This window comes from Salvia hispanica, chromosome 1 (genome assembly GCF_023119035.1).
Source record: "Salvia hispanica cultivar TCC Black 2014 chromosome 1, UniMelb_Shisp_WGS_1.0, whole genome shotgun sequence".
Taxonomy (NCBI): Eukaryota; Viridiplantae; Streptophyta; class Magnoliopsida; order Lamiales; family Lamiaceae; genus Salvia; species Salvia hispanica.
In genome coordinates, this window is record NC_062965.1 from 3,229,902 (window position 1) to 3,249,692 (window position 19,791).

The window sequence follows — 19,791 nt, forward strand, 5'->3', positions numbered from 1 at the left end:
TCCCTGTGTGGTGGAGTTCTGTGGTGTTGGTATCTGCAGTGAGAGGTTGATCTCTGGTCAGATTTCAATGGTGCTCCCTTGGATTGGTTTCTAGTAGAATAGATCTGGTTATTGGCGGGTTTCTGAGCCATCTTTTGATCTATTCAGTTTCTCTCATGTTTCTTGTGTTAACCGGATTATCTCATTTGATCCGAGAGGATCTTATTTGTTGTTACTAATCCGTTTATCCAGTGTGCAGGTTATTAGGAGAATTTTGCTGATATTTCAAGAACCCTAGATTAGTATATTGGCTATTGTTATAATAGTTGATAGTTCTTTAGTTGTAATCTTGATAACTCAACAAAATCAGTCGCGTAGTTAGAGTTTGACTGAGCTCTCCTAATGAAGAACAAAGAGGTCTTGGTAAATAGTGAATCTGCACCTAATCTGATCCCTACACGCATTACATATGAAATACTACTTGTGCAGAAAGTTGAAAGGAAAACTCCAAATGGGAAAGAAAATACTGAAAAGGAGTTAGAAGAGACGGAGAATTTAACTGGAATTTGGGTTAATATAGATATATTGTTAGGTATTTGAAGCATTAGTATTTACCCAATATAACCTAATTTATCAAAATCAGATAATTGATTTTTTATTAAAAAGCAATCTAGATAGCAAGAAAGTTACTTTCAATTTATTGCTTTTATCCACAACTTCTATTTCTCTCTTAGACTTTATCCATGTTATCTACTCCATTTTCCTTTCATATTTTACTAACTATTTACTCACTTAGATCTGTTTTATACTTTAATTAGTACTCCTTTAGTCTCACTCTAAGTGATACATATTTCTTTTATGTCCCATTCTAAATGACAAAATTGCAAAAATAGAAACATCAATCTCTCTTTATTTCTTTTTACTTGACTCATAAAATAACACTATATAAAACCTCGTTTTGAATAAAAATATGTCACTTAGAGTTAAACGGAGGAAGTAATAAGTATTTTACTTACAAAAAGAAGAAAAATAAAATTTCTAAAAACAAAGCTTGAATTAACCAAAACAAAAGGGAAACCAGCCAAACAAATCTTCCCTTAATCCACTTCTTCAATACTGGGACCACCAGAGTGCACGGTACTTTGGTGCATCTTAGCAACAATGCGATTATAAATCAGCTTAAGCTCCTCTAACTTCTCTTTGAAAGCATCAACCTTGGCAAGTTTGTTTGACTCCAACCACTTTATAGTAGACTCGAAGGCCTTCTCTATCTCCTTCTTGTCGCCTGCTTCAATCCCGGTTGCACTTCTGGTGTTGTTCCTCATGTCGTAGGCGTAGTTCTCCAAAGCACTCCTCATACCAGCCTTCTTCCTAAACTCCTTGTCCTCCCTCTTGTACTTCTCCGCATCCTCAATCATCCTCTTGATTTCTTCCTTAGAGAGCCTGCCCTTGTTGTTGGTGATGATTATCTTGTTCTTCAACCAAGTACCAATGAGCTCCGCAGATACACTCATGATACCATTTGCATCAATGTTGATGCACTCTTTGATTTTAGGAACACCTCTGGGCGCCGCTGGAATGCAGAGATTGAATACTCCTAGCAGATTGTTGTCTGTTGCCTTGCTTCTTTCACCCTCATACACCTTAATTACTACACTGGTCTGATTGTCTTTCTCTGTGGTGAAAGTTTTCTCCATCCTTGTTGGTATAGGTGTATTCCTCGGAATAATCACGTGCATCACATCTGCAGTGCCTGCAATACCAAGAGACAAAGGAGTAACATCTGAAAGAACCACATTCTGCACCTTCTCATTGCCTTCACCACTCAACTTGGCAGCCAACACTGCAGCACCATACGCCACGGCTTCGTCTGGATTAATGGTCTTGCACGCCTCTTTCCCATTGAAATACTCCTTCAACAACTCCTGCACCTTCAGAATTCTACTCGACCCGCCCACCAGCACCACCTCATCCACAATACTCTTATCCACGTTTGCGTCACTCAGGCATTTATCAACTAGTTCCATACACTTGTTGAACAAATCCATGTTGAGGTTGTTAAATTTTGCACGACTGATGCCCGAACTCAAATCAATCCCCTCAAATAGCATATCAATCTCAATTGGGGTTTCCAAACATGAAGAAAGTATCCTCTTGGCTCTTTCACAAGCATTCTTCAATCTCCTTATAGCTCTTGGATTGCCACTAATATCCTTTCCATTCTTGCTTTTAAACTCTTTTACAAAGTGATTCACCATCCTGTTGTCCATGTCCTGGCCTCCAAGATGAGTGTCACCGGTGGTGGCCTTTACTTTAATGCTATCCCCATCAATAGTGGCTATTGTCACATCAAACGTGCCACCACCAAGGTCGAAAATCAGCACATTCTTAGCCATAGAGCTAGTACACCTTTTGTCAAGACCGTATGCGATGGCTGCAGCAGTCGGCTCATTAATGATCCTCATAACATTAAGGCCAGCAATGGCTCCGGCATCCTTGGTGGCCTGGCGCTGAGAGTCGTTGAAATAAGCAGGCACGGTGATGACAGCATCCGTGACCGTTGATCCAAGATACGCTTCGGCAATATCCTTCATCTTTGTGAGCACCATTGACGAGATTTCCTCGGCCGAAAATTGCTTCTCCTCCCCTTTGTAGGTTACCGCGAACATAGGCTTGCCGCCAGCGCCAGGAATGATCTTGAACGGATAATATATAATGTCTCTCTGAACCGTTGCATCACTAAATTTGCAACCAATCAATCTCTTCGCATCTGCATAATTTAACTAGTTGGAATAGGGAGAGAAGAGAACATAACAAAACTAAAGAACAAAACAAACAATGCATTGAATAAGAAAATATACTAGTAATTTGATTTGGTACTCATGACCCAAGATGAAAAGAAGAGAAACAGTATAATGATAGGAAGAGTAACTAAAGTCACCATAAAAGTGTTCAAAAGTATAATGAAGGAAGAGAACACTTACCGAAAACAGTGTTGATGGGATTATTGGTGACTTGATTCTTAGCGGCGTCGCCGATGAGACGCTCCTCGGCTGTGAAAGCTACGTAAGAAGGGGTGGTGCGGTTGCCCTGATCGTTTGCTATAATCTCAATGCGGTCATGCTGCCACGCCCCCACACACGAATACGTCGTACCCAAATCGATCCCAATAGCCCGTCCTTTCCCCCTTCTCGCCATTAATGATGCTAAAACTGCGTTGCAATTAAGAAAACTAAAATGTCAAAACGAATGATACTGAGCTGAAAGAAGCTAGCGGCCAGCTCAATTGAGACAACTTTAAATAATTAAACTGAAACACAAATAATGTTCCCTTGACTTGTCGATTTTGGCCTTTCACTCATTCTCAGCCGACTCTTCGCTGACCTCTATAGTTCCCACGCCCTTTTTTTTTTTTTTTTAAGGATCAACAATGCGTCTTACCAACTGAGTTGCACTTCATGATCTGATTCCCACACTCTTTCTCTATTCAAAATTTTTATTTTTCAAATTTCCTTTATTATTGATATTTTTATCTTCTCTTAAAATGGAGAATTAAGTTTCCTTGACATTGTTGACCGCAAAATTTTTACTACTTTGGTAGGTTTTTAATTTTTTTTTAATCTGTTACTTTATCAATCGTGCATTAATTCTCGTACTATTTCAAATGTGTATATTTTTTTGGGACCGAAGGAGTATAATTTATACATGGCTCTCCTACCGGGCAATTATAATTAATTATAGAAAGCGTCACTGAATATAAAATTTATGATGTCATTCCATAAAATTAATAAAGACGTCAACTAGACCTTTTATAAATGAAAAAACAACTAAGTCATGTCGATTAAAATTAATACGGCTCTCTTACCTGGCAATTATAATTAATCATTGGAAGCGTCCCAATTGATGCTTTATTATTTGGTCGATCGAGCTTAGAAAAATCAAAGTCTCCCTTATTAGTTCGAATGTCAAAATCAGAATAAAATCATACTCCCTCCGTCCCGGATAATTCGTCCCAGTTTTTCATTTCGATTCGTCCCATATAATTTGTCTCATTTCATTTTTACCATTTTTGGCAGTGGACCTCATATTCCACTAACTCATTCCTACTCACATTTTATTATAAAACTAATATATAAAGGTAGGACTCACATTCCATTAACTTTTTCAACCCACTTTTTACTATAATTCTTCAAACCCGTGATCCGAATTATCCAAGACGGAGGGAGTAATTATTTAAATTTGTGACATGGAAAGGCTAGCTAATATGGAAACGGAAATCGCTAGCTCGAACGTGTTTTATCTTTTAATTCAACTACTGATATCATCACTATAAAAACCTTATCAAGGCCTAAAAGTAGAGATAAAAATTACTTGTGTTGAAATTTTTTAATAAATAATCACAATTTATAATGCAAAAGAAAGCCTTCTCTAATTTTAATTACTATACCAATAATAAAGAGATTTTTTGACACTTTGGTTGTATATTTAATTATATTAAAAAAATATCCTTAAATATTTTTTACTATAATGTATTCAAAAAATTATAGTAAAAACAATAATTAATTAATAGTATTATAAATTTTTTTAAAATGAGGATTTGAAGTTTGGATTTGTTACTGCTGAATAGTTTTATTAAATTCAACTTCTGATAAGATATTTTCCTTCTTCTCCGGCTCTCCCAATTACTATGACTATATGCACTAAAATAATTACTAATAACTCTATTCATCAATATCATTAAAATGCTTTAGTTTTACTTCATAATAGAATTTATATATAATGATCAAATCTAATATGATGTTGGCAATAGACTTCACTTTAATGCCTCATTAATTGTGGCGGGCTGGAGGCCATAAACACGTTGAAATAGGGCTCACAAATTTGTACAAGTTCGATTTTTATCAAGTCAACTAGATAACAATCCAATCTAATAAGACCTAGCTTAAATACAACATGTCTCAAATATAAAATTTGCCTGCCATTTTGGTTCTGCTTGTTAATTAAAATCTGTTGTATTCCTCCTTGAAATTTTGTCAAGTACTATGTGATAAATAATTGCTTGTCACTACACATATTTGAAGGGAAATGAATAAACCAAAATGACAGTCATCTCTCTCACGAAAAATGACATAAATAAATAGCTCTTATAACTTTAGAGTATTTTGGCCTAAAAATGTTTTTAAAAGTGCAAAAGTCATTCTAATGATATGAACGTTATATGATATTTTTTTGGAAAATAAGAACCGCAAATGATAAGCCATTACAGATTAAATCCGCACTTAATCCAATTCTATAATATTGGGACCAGGATTGCGTGGTACTTTGATTCATCTTCGCAACAATGGTATCATAAATACTCTTAAGCTCCTCCAACTTCTCTTTGTAAGCATCAACATTTGCAAGTTTGTTTGACTCCAACCATTTTATAGTAGACTCGACGGCCTTCTCTATCTCTTTCTTGTCGGCTGCACATCTGGTGTTGTTCCTCATGTCGTAGGCGTAGATCTCCAAAGCTCTCCTCACTTCAGCTTTCTTCCTATACTCCTCGTCCTCCCCCTTGTACTTCTCTGCATCATTCACCATCTTCTCTATTTCTTTCTCAGACAGCCTTCCCTTGCCCTTGTAGTTGATGATGCTGATCGCCTTCTTCAACTCACTACCTATGTGCTCCGCTGTCACATTCATGATACCATTCACATCAATGTTGAAGCACAGTTTGATTTTCGCAACACTTCTCAGCGCTGCTGGAAGGCCTTGGAGTCTGAATTCACCTAGCAGACTGTTGTATGTCGCCTTGCTTCTTTCGCCCTCATACACACGAACCCACATACTCGTCTGATAGTCCTTGGCCGTGTGATAATATTTCTCTCTACTTGTTGGAGTAGTTGTGTTTCTTGGAATAAGTACATCCATCACATCTCCAATGCATTTAATACCAGGTGACAAAGGAGTAACATCCACAAAAACTAAACTTTGCACCTTGTCATTTCCTTCACCATTCAACTTGGAAGCTAGCGCTGCAGCACCATATGCTACAGCTTCGTCAAGATTAATGGTCTTGTGTACCTCTTTTCCACCTAAAATCTCCTTCAACATCACCATTTGCTACAACTTGGAAGCAGCGCTGCAGCACCATTGACCCGCCCACCAGCACCACCTCATCCACGCTGTTCTTCTCCATCTTTGCATCAATCAGGCAACTCTGTACCAGTTCCATACACTTGATGAATACATCTAGGTTAAGTTCCTCAAACTTAGAATGTAATGGTCGAAAACAAATCAATCCCCTCAAACAACGATTCAATCTCAATTGGGGTTTCCAAACTGGAAGAAAGGATTCTCTTGGCTCTTTCACAAGCATTCTTCAATCTCCTTATAGCTCTAGGATTCCCACTAATATCCTTTCCCTTCTTGCTTTTAAATTCTTTTACAAAGTGATTCTCTTGGCTCTGTCATGACCGTACCTGCTTATTTCAATGACTCTCAGCAGCAGGCAACCAAGGCTGCTGGAACAATTGCCGGCCTAAATGTTGTAAGGATCATTAATGAGCCTACTGCTGCAGCCATGGCATACGGTCTAGATAAAGGAGGTGATGTGGCTAAGAATGTGCTGATTTTCGACCTTGGTGGTGGAACGTTTGATGTGTCTATGGCCGCTATTGAGGCGGGTATCATCGAAGTGAAGGCAATTGCTGGAGATACTCATCTTGGTGGGCAAGACTTTGACAGTAGGGTGAAAGATGCGGAGAAGCACAAGAGGGAGGACGAAGAGTATAGGAAGAAGGCCGATGCGAGGAATGCTTTGGAGAACTATGCCTACGGAATGAGGAACACCACCAGAAGTGCAGCCGGGATGGCAGCAACCGACAAGAAAGAGATAGAGAAGGCTTTCGAGTTTACTATGAAATGGTTGGAGTCAAACAAACTTGCAAAGGTTGATGCTTTCAAAGAAAAGTTGGAGGAGATTAAGGTGATTTACAATCCCATCGTTGCCAAGATGCACCACAGTCCCAGGTCCAGTCCCAGTATTAAGAAGCTGATTAGTAGCATAAAGAAGTGGATTAAGAGGGTAATGCCATGATCGTGTCATCGTGTACGTGCATGGTCTCTTTCTTATATTTTTCTTTGAATTCCTTTTTGACAATTAGTAATTGATAATTTAGTATACAAGTTAATTTTAAATTATTAAGATTTAAATGCAAAATAATATACTGTGCTTGAAAATTGAAATGGCAACAGATTTCACACAATTTTCTACAGCCTTAGCTAGGGTTTTACGACTTCTTCGAGGGTTACAAGATTGCACGTTTTCAATTGAGAAAATGGAGAGCAAATACGATACTCTCTCCATCCATAAAAAATAGTTTTATTTTTCATTTTGATTTGTTCGCTTGTGATCTTTCTTTTTTTTTAGTAGTACTTGCAAACCTTTTTGAAATTTTTCCTTTTGCTGGAAGTCAACTAACGACCGCTTCAGAGGAAAAACAAATGAAAGAAAAAGACCAAATAGAAAAGAAAATAATAAAAAGGAGTTAGAAGACAGGAAGAAATTAGATAAACCCTAAACCCTAACTGATATTTATGTTGAATGTTGATATTGTTGGGTGTTTTAACTTTGAAGCATGAGTATTTTATGCTTTGTGCGATTTAGCCACTAGTATATCCTAATTTATCTAAATCAGATAATCAATTTTTTTTTAATCAAAGGGAATTAGATATGGCATGATTGGTTAGGATAAATATTGTTTATCCAAATCTTGTTATAGGATGAACTTAAATGACAAAAGTGAACTCTCTTATCGTGAGACATAAGTAGTATGAAGTTTTCAAATCTCAAATTTAATGATGTTTCAGATTATATTAAGATTAAAATTATCCTAAGCCCAATGATGGAGAAGTCCCCACAAGATCGCTTGCAGCCACCCACGGTTGCCGACTCCAGACCATCGTTCTCTACATTGAACTTTGTTCCTCCATTCGTACACAAAAAATTGTCTCACCTTTTTGTTTTCATCCGTACACTAAAACTGGTATCATACTAAAAAACGAAAAGTTACTATTCAATTTTATTACTTACCTTTTATGTTTCTCTTATTTAATCTATATTTTTTATTTCTCACTTTTACTTTAAATGACACGAACCTAAACTTATCACTTTATTTACTTTTTTATTTCTCTTACTTTATCTCTTTTCACTTGAGTCTTAACTCAAGAAAGAACACTACGTAAAACTCGAGCCAAATAAAAAATGCTCCATTGAGAATGAGACAAAGGTTGTAATAATTATTTTACTAACAAAATGAAGAAAAATAAAAATTCTAGAAACAGAGCTTTAACTAACTATTACCAATTACCAGCCAAACAAATCTTCCCTTAATCCAGTTGTACAAAACTGGGTCTACCATTGTGTACGGTACTATGTTGCATCTTAGCAAGAATGGGATTATAAATCAGCTTAAGCTTCTCCATCGTCTCTTTGAAAGCATTAGCGTTTGCAAATTTGTTCAATTCCAACCATTTGATAGTAAACGCGAAAGCGTTCTCTATCTTCTTCTTGTCGGCTGCTTCAATCCCGGTTGCACGTCTGGTGTTGTTCCACATGTCGTAGGCGTAGTTCTCCAAAGCATTCATTGCATCAACCTTCTTTAAAAACTCCTCGTCCTCCCTCTTGTACTTCTTTGCATCATTCACCATCGTCTCAATTTGATCCCTAGAGAGTCTGCGTTTTTTGTTGGTGATGGTGATCTTGTTCTTCAACCCAGTACCAATGATCTCCGCTGACACACTCATGATACCATTTGCATCAATGTCGATGCACTCTTTGATTTGAGCAACACCTTTGGGCGCTGGTGGAATGCCTTCAAGATTAAATACTCCTAGCAGATTGTTGTCTGTTGCCTTGCTTCTTTCACCCTCGTATACCGCAATTGCTACACTGGTCTGATTGTCCTTCTCTGTAATGAAAACTTTCTCCATCCTTGTTGGTATAGGTTTATTCCTCGGAATAATCACGCTCATCACATCTCCAGAGCATGAAACACCAAGCGACAGAGGAGTCACGTCTGAAAGCACCACATTCTGCACCTTCTCATTGCCTTCACCACTCAACTTGGCAGCCAACACTGCAGCACCATACGCCACTGCTTCGTCTGGATTAATGGTCTTGCACGCCTCCTTCCCATTGAAAAACTCCTTCAACATCTCCTGCACCTTGGGTATCCTGCTCGACCCTCCCACCAGCACCACCTCATCCACGTTGCTCTTGTCCACGTTTGCATCACTCAAGCATTTCTTAACCAGTTCCATACACATGTTGAACAGATCCATATTGAGGTCGTTAAATTTTGCACGAGTGATGCTGGTAAACAAATCAATCCCATCAAACAACAATTCAATCTCAATTGGGGTTTCCAAACTGGAAGAAAGGATTCTCTTGGCTCTTTCACAAGCATTCTTCAATCTCCTTATAGCTCTTGGATTCACCCTCATATCCTTCCCCTTCTTGATTATGAACTCTCCTACAAAGTGATTCACCATCCTGTTGTCCATATCCTGGCCTCCAAGATAAGTATTACCAGCGGTCGCCTTCACTTCAATGACATCTCCTGCAATCGTAGCCACAGTTACATCAACTGTGCCACCACCAAGGTCGAAAATCAGAACATTCTTAGCCACAGAGCTATTAGACCTTTTGTCAAGACCGTATGCGATGGCTGCCGCAGTAGGCTCATTAATGATCCTCATAACATTAAGGCCGGCAATTTCTCCGGCATCCTTGGTGGCCTGGCGCTGAGAGTCATTGAAATAAGCAGGCACGGTGATAACCGCATCTGTGACAGTTGACCCAAGATATGCCTCGGCGATATCCTTCATCTTAGTGAGCACCATTGACGAGATTTCCTCAGCTAAAAACTGTTTCTCCACCCCTTTGTAGGTTACCGCGAACATAGGCTTGTCGCCTGCGCCCGGAATGACCTTGAACGGCCAAAATATAAATTCTCTCTGCACCTTTGCGTCACTGAATTTGCGACCAATCAACCTCTTTGCATCTGTGTAACATAATGAGTACGAAATAATTCAACTAGCTGGAATAGGGAGAGAAGAGAACATAACAAAATTAAAGTCCAAAACAAACTATGTATTAAACCTAGAAAACAGTGTTTATAAGTATAATGATAGCAAAGAAAACTTACCGAAAATAGTGTTGATGGGATTATTGGAAACTTGATTCTTAGCAGCGTCACCGATGAGACGCTCGGCAGCCGTGAAAGCTACGTAAGAAGGGGTGGTGCGGTTGCCCTGATCGTTAGATATAATCTCAATGCGGTCGTGCTGCCACGCCGCCACACACGAATATGTCGTCCCCAAATCGATCCCGATTGCCCGTCCCCGTCCATTTTCATTTACAGCCATTAACGACGTTAGCAATAAACAGCAGATCTACAACTAAAAGAAAGCAAAAATATCAAAAGGCATTCCAAAGAAAATGAGGAGTGATCAGATACTTATAATATATAGGGTGAGATAATAAATAGTAATATTCTTTTAAAATAAATAAAATCCAATTAAACTATATCAAATCAAATCCTAAATAAATAATTCTCGGCCATTTAACGCAATGTGTACCGATTAATTTTCTCGTCTCTTTTAACCCTTACTTTCATTGATTTCAAAATCTTGGAATTACGTAATTTTTGTTTGAAATAATTAATCTTAATTTAACATAAATCTAAAAGATTCATGTATATCTTTAGACTTTTAGACTTGTAGTTATGACTTATGAAACTCTATCCATCCGATAATCCCTTCTTGGCTGAGTTGACTCTCCTTCTAAAAGCTTATTCTTTGAATAGTAACTGCATTTGCATAGATAGTGATGAATAATAAATACTCCGGCTAAATATCACCACCGCGCTCGCACTCACCAACCTCACTGGATCCGTCGCCGCCGACGAGAAGGAATATTGTGAGCGCAGCCGCATCATCGTAAAATTAGCAGTGAGAGAGTGTAAGTGAGATACTCCATATGATGGGATTTAGTTGGTATTTATAGAAGTAGAAGAAATGATGATTGGTTGATGGACTTGCATGCCTAATAAGCATTAATTCCAATTTTTTGTAATGCAATATACAGATACCAATTTTATTGAAGATTTTAAGTTTTATGGTTTTACCTATATATTGACGAAATGAATTTCACTAGGGAGTATTGCGTTAGTAGTTTTTGGATCCATTCAACAGTAAAAGCGCAAGCGGTGAATTTTTTTTGTGTGAATATTGAATGTAAGTAGTATTTTCCCTTTAATTTGAATAGTTTATGTTTTTTATGGAGTTAACAACTTTACAACTGCAAATAAGTTGATTTGACAGTTTCAACCAAAATCAAATCAAACTGTACATTGTCCAAAACCGAGTCATATTGAATCAATAATTTCAATTCTATTCGATAATTTTATATAGACCTCAAAATCAATTTAATCGCTCATTATAACAATACTTGTAAACATTCTCGAGTTTTTTTATAAATGCAACTTACACCCCACATGCTACTAAGAATTACTACTAGAACATGTGATTATTGGATATATATTTTATCAAACTCATTTTATAAGAAAAATACTAGTCTAATTAACTAATTTATTTTGTATGATGATGCGGTGGTAATGGCATGTGGTGGAGAGCACGTATATCTATTCCCGAACTCAAGTTATGATTTTTGGGTGGGCAAAACTTTTCAAAACTAAAAGGATTAGACCAGAAAGAAGACAAAAAACTCTCAAAAGAAGAGAGAAAATTCTAAATTCTCCATAGAGAATTTTCGAAAATAATGAATGATACTCCTCATGTCTTCTATCTAGTCTCCTTTATACCCCCTCTGTCCCATTAGAAATGAAACGTTTACCTTTTTGGTTTGTCCCATTAAAAATGAAACGTTTCCAAAAATGGAAACAATACTCTGTCTACTTTTTCTTCTCTCTTAATTTACTCTCTCTTCATTAACTCACAAAACAATTCTACATAAAATCTCGTGCTAAAAAGCAAATGTTGTATATTTAATGGCATGGAGGGAGTATATAGTTATGATGGGCCAAATTAGGGATTCATGGAGATTGGACTTGGCTATGCTTGTTTGTCATTTAATTAAATTGCACACTAATTTAATTCAAGCCCAAACATAATATTATAATCAGCCACTATATAATATAATATTCACCTCCCATCCAATCCCAAATAAATTAATGTCCATTAAGATATAAATATCCATTAATTAAGCGGGCCGCCGCACCTTGGCCGGCGGTCGCCGCGCGTTGGCCAGAAGCTTCTAACTCTTTTTGGCGGTCGCCGGGCATGTCTTTGACTCTGCTAAGCGCCAGCGGTTGCCGAAAGTGTTGCGGCGGTCGCCGGATGCCACATGAAGCTCTCCAGATTTCCTACTTCGTGTTTTAACTTTCTTTTTAGGCTCAAATATGCACATTTCTCACAAAACATGTCAAAATACCAAAATAGATAAAATATGCAAATAAATGACATGTAATGCAGCTTTGACATTAAAAACAGACCAAATAATGGCCTTAAAACCGTGCAAAATCTGAGCGTATCAAACGGTCGCCGGCGAAGGTAAGAACCTGCGAAAATTTTCAAAGACATGAAAATTAAACACAAATAAAAGGTACTAAAAAACTTAAGTAAAAATTGTCAAAACATGAAAATAATTGTCTTAAAACAAAAACAACTAATGATACAAGGGCTCATTTAAAGTCAGGAGCTTGGCTTCTTCAATCTTGAGGAGGAGGAGGAAAATGAGGGTTGAGGTCATCGAATGCGCCAATAAAATAGGCGATGTCGCCACTCATGGTTTGACGCTCTTGTCGAGCCTCGGTGGCCATCCTTTGGAGTTCGGCAATTTGTTGGCATTGATGAACATCTTCAAGCCGTTGATGCTCCCAAAAGTTTTGTTCCGCCGTCCTCCGTTCACCATGTGCCGCCCATCCTTGGCGGTTGTAGACGTTCTCTTGTTGTTGCTCCGCTCATCGATTGTCCCAAGTATTGGACATATTTTGCATAGAGGAGAACATGTCTCCTAGTTGGGCGGAGGTGTTGGCTTGGAACTCCTCATTGGCTTTAGGCCTCCTGCGGCGGCGGTTGGCTCTAGTGCGGCGGCGATGTGCTTACATAGAACTGATTGTAGTTACCTTAAAGTGGACGACGCCCACAACCAGCAAAAGACTTAGGCTTTGTTTGCTTCTTATGAATTTAAATGTGTGTAAAACATCTTATAAATGCACAAGCAAACATAATGCAATAATAATACTGATTCTATTCGTGCGAAACTGCTTGAATAATACTAAAGCGGGTTATAAGTGGATTGTATAGTTTTGTATATAGCAAGATTCTTTTCGTGCTCGAAACATACGGGTTTTAAGAAATTATTTGACTTTATGTAGTAAAGTGGGTAGAAAAGTTAGAGGAATGTGGGGCCTACTTTATTATATTGGTTTTATAATGAAATGTGAGTGGAATATAGGGTCCACTTACCACATATAGTAAAAGTGAAATGGATTTATTAGCGGACAAACGAAAAAAAATATGTGACATTTAATAGCGGACAGAGGAAGTATTATTTTGTCTTGCAAACCGAAGATGACATTAGAGTTAGACGGAGGGGGAATAAGTATTTCACTAACAAAAAGAAGAAAAATAAAATTTCTAGAAACAAAGCTTGAATTAACTATTACTACTAATTCAAAAAAAGGAAACCAGCTAAACAAATCTACCCTTAATCCACTTCTGCAATACTGGGACCACCCGAGTGCATGGTACTTTGGTGCATCTTAGAAACAATGCGACTATAAATCAGCTTAAGTTCCTCCATCTTCTCTTTGAAAGCATCAACCTTTGCAAGTTTGTTTGACTCCAACCACTGTATAGTAGACTCGAAGGCCTTCTCTATCTCCTTCTTGTCGGCTGCTTCAATCCCGGTTGCACTTCTGGTGTTGTTCCTCATGTCGTAGGCGTAATTCTCCAAAGCACTCCTCATACCAGCCTTCTTCCTAAACTCCTTGTCCTCCCTCTTGTACTTCTCCGCATCCTCAATCATCCTCTTGATTTCTTCCTTAGAGAGCCTGCCCTTGTTGTTGGTGATGGTGATCTTTTTCTTCCACCCAGTACCAATGAGCTCCGCAGATACACTCATGATACCATTTGCATCAATGTCGATGCACTCTTTGATTTTAGGAACACCTCTAGGCGCCGCTGGAATGCCTTGGAGACTGAATACTCCTAGCAGATTGTTGTCTGTTGCCTTGCTTCTTTCACCCTCGTACACCATAATTGTTACACCGGTCTGATTGTCCTTCTCTGTGGTGAAAGTTTTCTCCATCCTTGTTGGTATAGGTGTATTCCTCGGAATAATCACGCACATCACATCTCCAGAGCCTGAAATACCAAGAGACAAAGGAGTAACATCCAAAAATACCATATTCTGCATCTTCTCATGGCCTTCACCACTCAACTTGGCAGCGAGCACAGCAGCGCCATATGCCACAGCTTCATCTGGATTATTGGTTTTGCATGCCTCCTTCCCATTGAAAAACTCCTTCAACAACTCCTGCACCTTCAGAATTCTACTCGACCCGCCCACCAGCACCAACTCATCCACGCTGCTCTTCTCCACCTTTGCATCACTCAGGCATTTCTCAACCAGTTCCATACACTTGTTGAACAAATCCGTGTTGAGGTCGTTAAATTTTGCACGACTGATGCTCGAAAACAAATCAATCCCCTCAAATAGCAATTCAATCTCAATTGGGGTTTCCAAACAGGAAGAAAGGATTCTCTTGGCTCTTTCACAAGCATTCTTCAATCTCCTTATGGATCTTGGATTGCCACTAATATCCTTTCCCTTCTTGCTTTTAAACTCGTTTACAAAGTGATTTACCATCCTGTTGTCCATGTCCTGGCCTCCAAGATGTGTGTCACCGGTGGTGGCCTTTACTTCAATGCTATCTCCGTCAATAGTGGCTACTGTCACATCAAACGTGCCACCACCAAGGTCGAAAATCAGCACATTCTTAGCCACAATGCTAGTAGAGCTTTTGTCAAGACCGTATGCGATGGCTGCAGCAGTCGGCTCATTAATGATCCTCATAACATTAAGACCAGCAATGGCTCCGGCATCCTTTGTGGCCTGGCGCTGAGAGTCGTTGAAATAAGCAGGCACGGTGATAACAGCATCCGTGACCGTTGATCCAAGATATGCTTCGGCAATATCCTTCATCTTAGTGAGCACCATTGAGGAGATCTCCTCGGCAGAAAACTGTTTCTCCTCCCCTTTGTAGGTTACCGCGAACATAGGCTTGCCGCCAGCGCCAGGAATGATCTTGAACGGATAATATATAATGTCTGAACCGTTGCATCACTAAATTTGCAACCAATCAATCTCTTTGCATCTGTGTAACACCGAGTATGAAATAATTCAACTAGTTGGAATAGTGAGAGAAGAGAAGATAACAAAAGTAAAGCGCAAAACAAACAATGCATTGCTTTGATTTGGTACTCATCACCCAAGATTAAAAGAAGAGACACAGTATAAACATATTTATAATGATAGGAAGAGTAATTAAAGTCACTAAAAAAGTGTTTAAAAGTATAAAGAAGGCAGAGAACACTTACCGAAAACAGTGTTGATGGGATTATTGGCGACTTGATTCTTTGCGGCATCGCCGATGAGACGCTCCTCGGCTGTGAAAGCTACGTAAGAAGGGGTGGTGCGGTTGCCTTGATCGTTCGGTATAATCTCAATACGGTCGTGCTGCCATGCCGCCACACACGAGTATGTCGTCCCCAAATCGATCCCAATTGCCCGTCTATTTCCATTGCCAGCCATTAATGACGGTAGCAGTAAACTGCAGCTCTGCAACTAAACGAAAGCAAAACGCCAAAAATATTAAAAGGTATGTGTATGAAGGGAGCGAGAAATCAGATAATAATATTTTATTTATTTATAATATTTGTTTCATATACTCGATATATCAAAAAGATATTCTTCCCAAAGAAAATAAATCAAATCTATTGCATATACTCCCTCCGTCCCCCATAATTTGTCACTATTTGACCCGGCACGAATTTTAAAAAATATAATAAAAAGTGGTTAAAAAAGTTAGTGGCATGCGGATCCTACTTTTATATATTAGTCTTATAATAAAATGTGAGTGGGAATGAGTTATTGAAATATGGGGTCCACTACTCATAAAAGTGAAAGGCGAAAAATTTTTAGGAACAGATTAAAAAAGGAAATAAGTGACAAATTTTCAAGGGATAGAGGGAGTATATAATATACGAGGTGAGATAATAAAAGATATTCTGGAAAAATAAATAAAATCTAACCAAATCAAATCAAATCAAATCCTAAATAAATCATTCTCTTTTATATCAAAATTCAAAATAAATCAGATCATTCTCCTCGTCTCCGCCACAAAAAGAAAAGACGAGGACATCGGTACTTATTAATATGAAGAATCTGATTAGTAGCATAAAGAAGTGGATTAAGAGTGTAATTAAGAGTGTAATGCCATGATCGTGTCATCATGTGCACGGTCTCTTTCTTTTTGTTTTTCTGTTGAATTCCTTTTTGACACAATTAGTAAATGATAATTATGTATACATGTTAATTTTAAATTATTAAGATTTAAATGCAATAATACTGTGCTTGAAAATTGAAATGGCAACAGATTTCTCACAATTTTCTACAGCCTTAGCTAGGGTTTTACGACTACTTAGAGGGTTACAAGACTCCAAGTTTTCATGTGAATGGAGAACAAATATGATACTCTCTCCATTCATGAAAAAAATAGATTGAGAAGTCTTCGTTCTCTAAATTGAACTTTTTACTCCATTCGCGCACAAAAAAATGCCATATTTTTATATTTTTAATTCATCCACTTAAATTGATCTCATTATGAAAACGAAAAGTTACCCTTCAAAATATTACTTACTCCACCTTCTATGTTTCTGTTATTTTATCAACATTTTCTATTTCTCACTTACTTTATCCATAATTTTTATTTATCTCTCATATTTTATCAATTTTGTATTTGTAGAAACTCTCAAAATAGGATTACGATCCATGAAGAAAAAGATTTTTATTGATAATACTTCAATCAATCTTACAGAGTGATATGAGACTACTATTTATACTATCAGCTATCACACTAAGATATTTAGTAAAGCAAGAATTGATCACTTTTTTTTATGCTGACTAGATGCTTAGTCATTCAGTCTACTCAGCGCTGAGTCAGCTCCTTCACCTCTTATGCTAGCTCAACTTTTATCTTTCACATGCCCCTTCAAGATGGATTGTAGAGACTCTCGAAATTCATCTTGCTAAGTATAGAATGGAATGCCATCGGTCCTAAGGGCTTGGTAAAGATATCAGCAACCTGTAAATTATTTCTGATATGCAAAGGTTTGATCAATCCCTCCAAAAACTTTTCTCTCACAGTATGACAATCGATCTCAATATGTTTGGTTCTTTCATGAAACACCGCATTGGAGCAAATGTGTATTGCTGACTGGTTATCACAGTATAGGGGCACAGCTTTATCAACTCTCACTCCAAAATCACCAAGAAGAGCCACTGCCCATACTACTTCACAAGTAGCTTGTGCCATTGCCCTATATTCAGCCTCTGATGATCTAGAAATGGTGTTTTGTTTCTTTGCTTTCCAAGATATCAACGAACTCCCAAGATATAGACAATAGCCAGTCATGGATTTTCTTGTGTCTTGACATGATGCCCAATCTGCATCAAAGAATATACTGAGATTGAGCTTGCAACTGCTTGAATAAAACAAGCCATGGCCTGGAGATCCTTTTAAGTATCTCAAAATCCTTTCTACTGCTTCCCAATGTTCATCAGTAGGATTAGATACGTACTGACTTAACTTGTGAACAGCAAATGTTACATCAGGTCTGGTGATGCATAAGTAAAGTAATCTACCAATCAATCTCCTGTATTTTGATGGATCTTTCATAGGCTTTCCTGAATCCAGCCTTAACTTCTTTACAGGATCCATAGGCACTGCAGATGGTTTGCAACCCAGCATTCCAGTATCTCTCAGTAAGTCCATGGTGTACTTCCTTTGGGAAATCAAGATCCCCTTCTTGTTTCTTGCTATTTCAACTCCAAGGAAATACTTAGGAACTCCCAAATCTTTGAACTTGAAATACTGAGATAGGAAAATCTTGAAATTTTCTGACATTTGTGCGTCAGTTGTGGCTACTAGGATATCATCAACGTACACAACAATGCCAAAGAAGGCTCCTGTGTTATCATTTTTAAAGAAAAATGAATGATCAAATGCAGACTGTTGCAGACCAAAGCCCTTCAACACCTCTGGGAATTTTAAGTACCACTGTCTCGATGCTTGCTTTAAACCATAAAGAGACTTCTTTAATTTACAGACTAGTGTTGAATCTGAAGTTGCCCCTTCAACAGTCTGCCAGTCAACTTTGTAGCCTGGTGGAAGGGTCATATATATATCTTCTTTCAGATCCCCATAGAGGAAGGCATTATTGATATCAAGGTGAGATAATGACCATCCCTTAATTGCAGCAAGAGCCAACAAAAGCTTAACCGTAGTAAGCTTAGCTACAGGGGAAAATGTGTCCAGAAAGTCCACACCTTCTAACTGAGTGAAACCCTTGGCTACAAGCCTTGCTTTATATCTTTCAACTGATGCATCAGGGTTATATTTAACTTTGTAGACCCATTTGCAATCAATTGGTGTTTTTCCCGGAGGCAAGACAGTGACAAACCAAGTGTCAGTTCTAGAGAAGGCAGATAGCTCATCTTGCATTGCTTGCTGCCACTCAGGACATTGAGAGGCTTGGCTATATGATGCAGGTTCATAGATGGCAGACATGAGAACAATATATTTGAGGTATTCTGGAGTGAGTTTTGACAGACTGAAGTAGGAAGATATAGGATAAGGTGATGAGGAACTCACAGAATTGCATATGAAATCAGTGAGATGAGAGGGTGGTTTAATAGGTCTGCCAGTTCTAGAAGTGATGGAGATGGAGTGATTATTTTCTGAGTTAGAAGATGATGAGTGAGAGGCATTATTTTCTGGTAAAACCACAGTAGGTGGAGAGGGTGCATTAGGCTGTGTTTCTGAGATTTCTGGAGGATTTGGAAATTCAGAGGGAGATAAATGTGAGAAAGGGAAAACATTTTCATGAAATATCACATCTCTTGTGACAATCTCTTGCATAGTTTCCAAATCCAGAAGTTTGTATCCCTTGTAATCTGAGGGATATCCCAATAAAGCACACTTAGTTGCTCTAGGGGAAAACTTGTCTCTGCCTCTTTGTAAAGTTGAGGCATAACAAAGACATCCTATCACTTTTAAGTGTGAATAAGAGGGCATTTTCTGGAAGAGAATTTGAAAGGGAGTTGAGTTGTGTGGGAGGACAGATGAGGGAATTCTGTTTATGAGGTAAGAAGCACTGAGAATGCAGTCACCCCAAAACTGGATGGGCAAGAAGGATTGAAAAACAGGCTCCTAGCAACATTTAACAGATGTTGGTGTTTTTTCTCTACCCGGGCATTTTGTTGAGGAGTCTCAACACATGAGTGTTGAATGACAGTACCAAAAGAAGAGTATAAGGAAGGGATATTTAGCTCAGGGGCATTATCACATCGAATGGCTTTAATTTTCTTCCCAAACTGAGTAAGCACTGTGTTGAAAAACTTAGGAAGAACAACCCCAGCATCAGATTTGTTTTGCATCAAGAAAGTCCAAACAAATC

The 19,791-nt window shown here is 38.2% G+C and overlaps 2 protein-coding genes and 1 pseudogene across 2 annotated transcripts in view; 1 reads left to right on the top strand and 2 right to left on the bottom strand.

Annotated features, from left to right (window-relative positions):
- Positions 1-19,791, top strand: part of LOC125224414 (heat shock 70 kDa protein 18-like) — a 43,825-nt gene that overhangs the window by 17,618 nt on the left and 6,416 nt on the right. The window lies entirely within an intron of this gene.
- On the bottom strand, positions 1,036-9,942 carry LOC125207823 (heat shock cognate 70 kDa protein 2-like). Its single transcript, XM_048107325.1, has 3 exons — positions 9,021-9,942; positions 2,964-3,158; positions 1,036-2,749 (listed from the first exon to the last, which is right to left on the bottom strand). Exons 1-3 carry the CDS (start codon positions 9,925-9,927, stop codon positions 1,077-1,079), a joined length of 2,775 nt encoding a protein of 924 aa, XP_047963282.1. The 5' UTR covers positions 9,928-9,942; the 3' UTR covers positions 1,036-1,076.
- Positions 13,757-15,865, bottom strand: LOC125204106 (annotated as a pseudogene).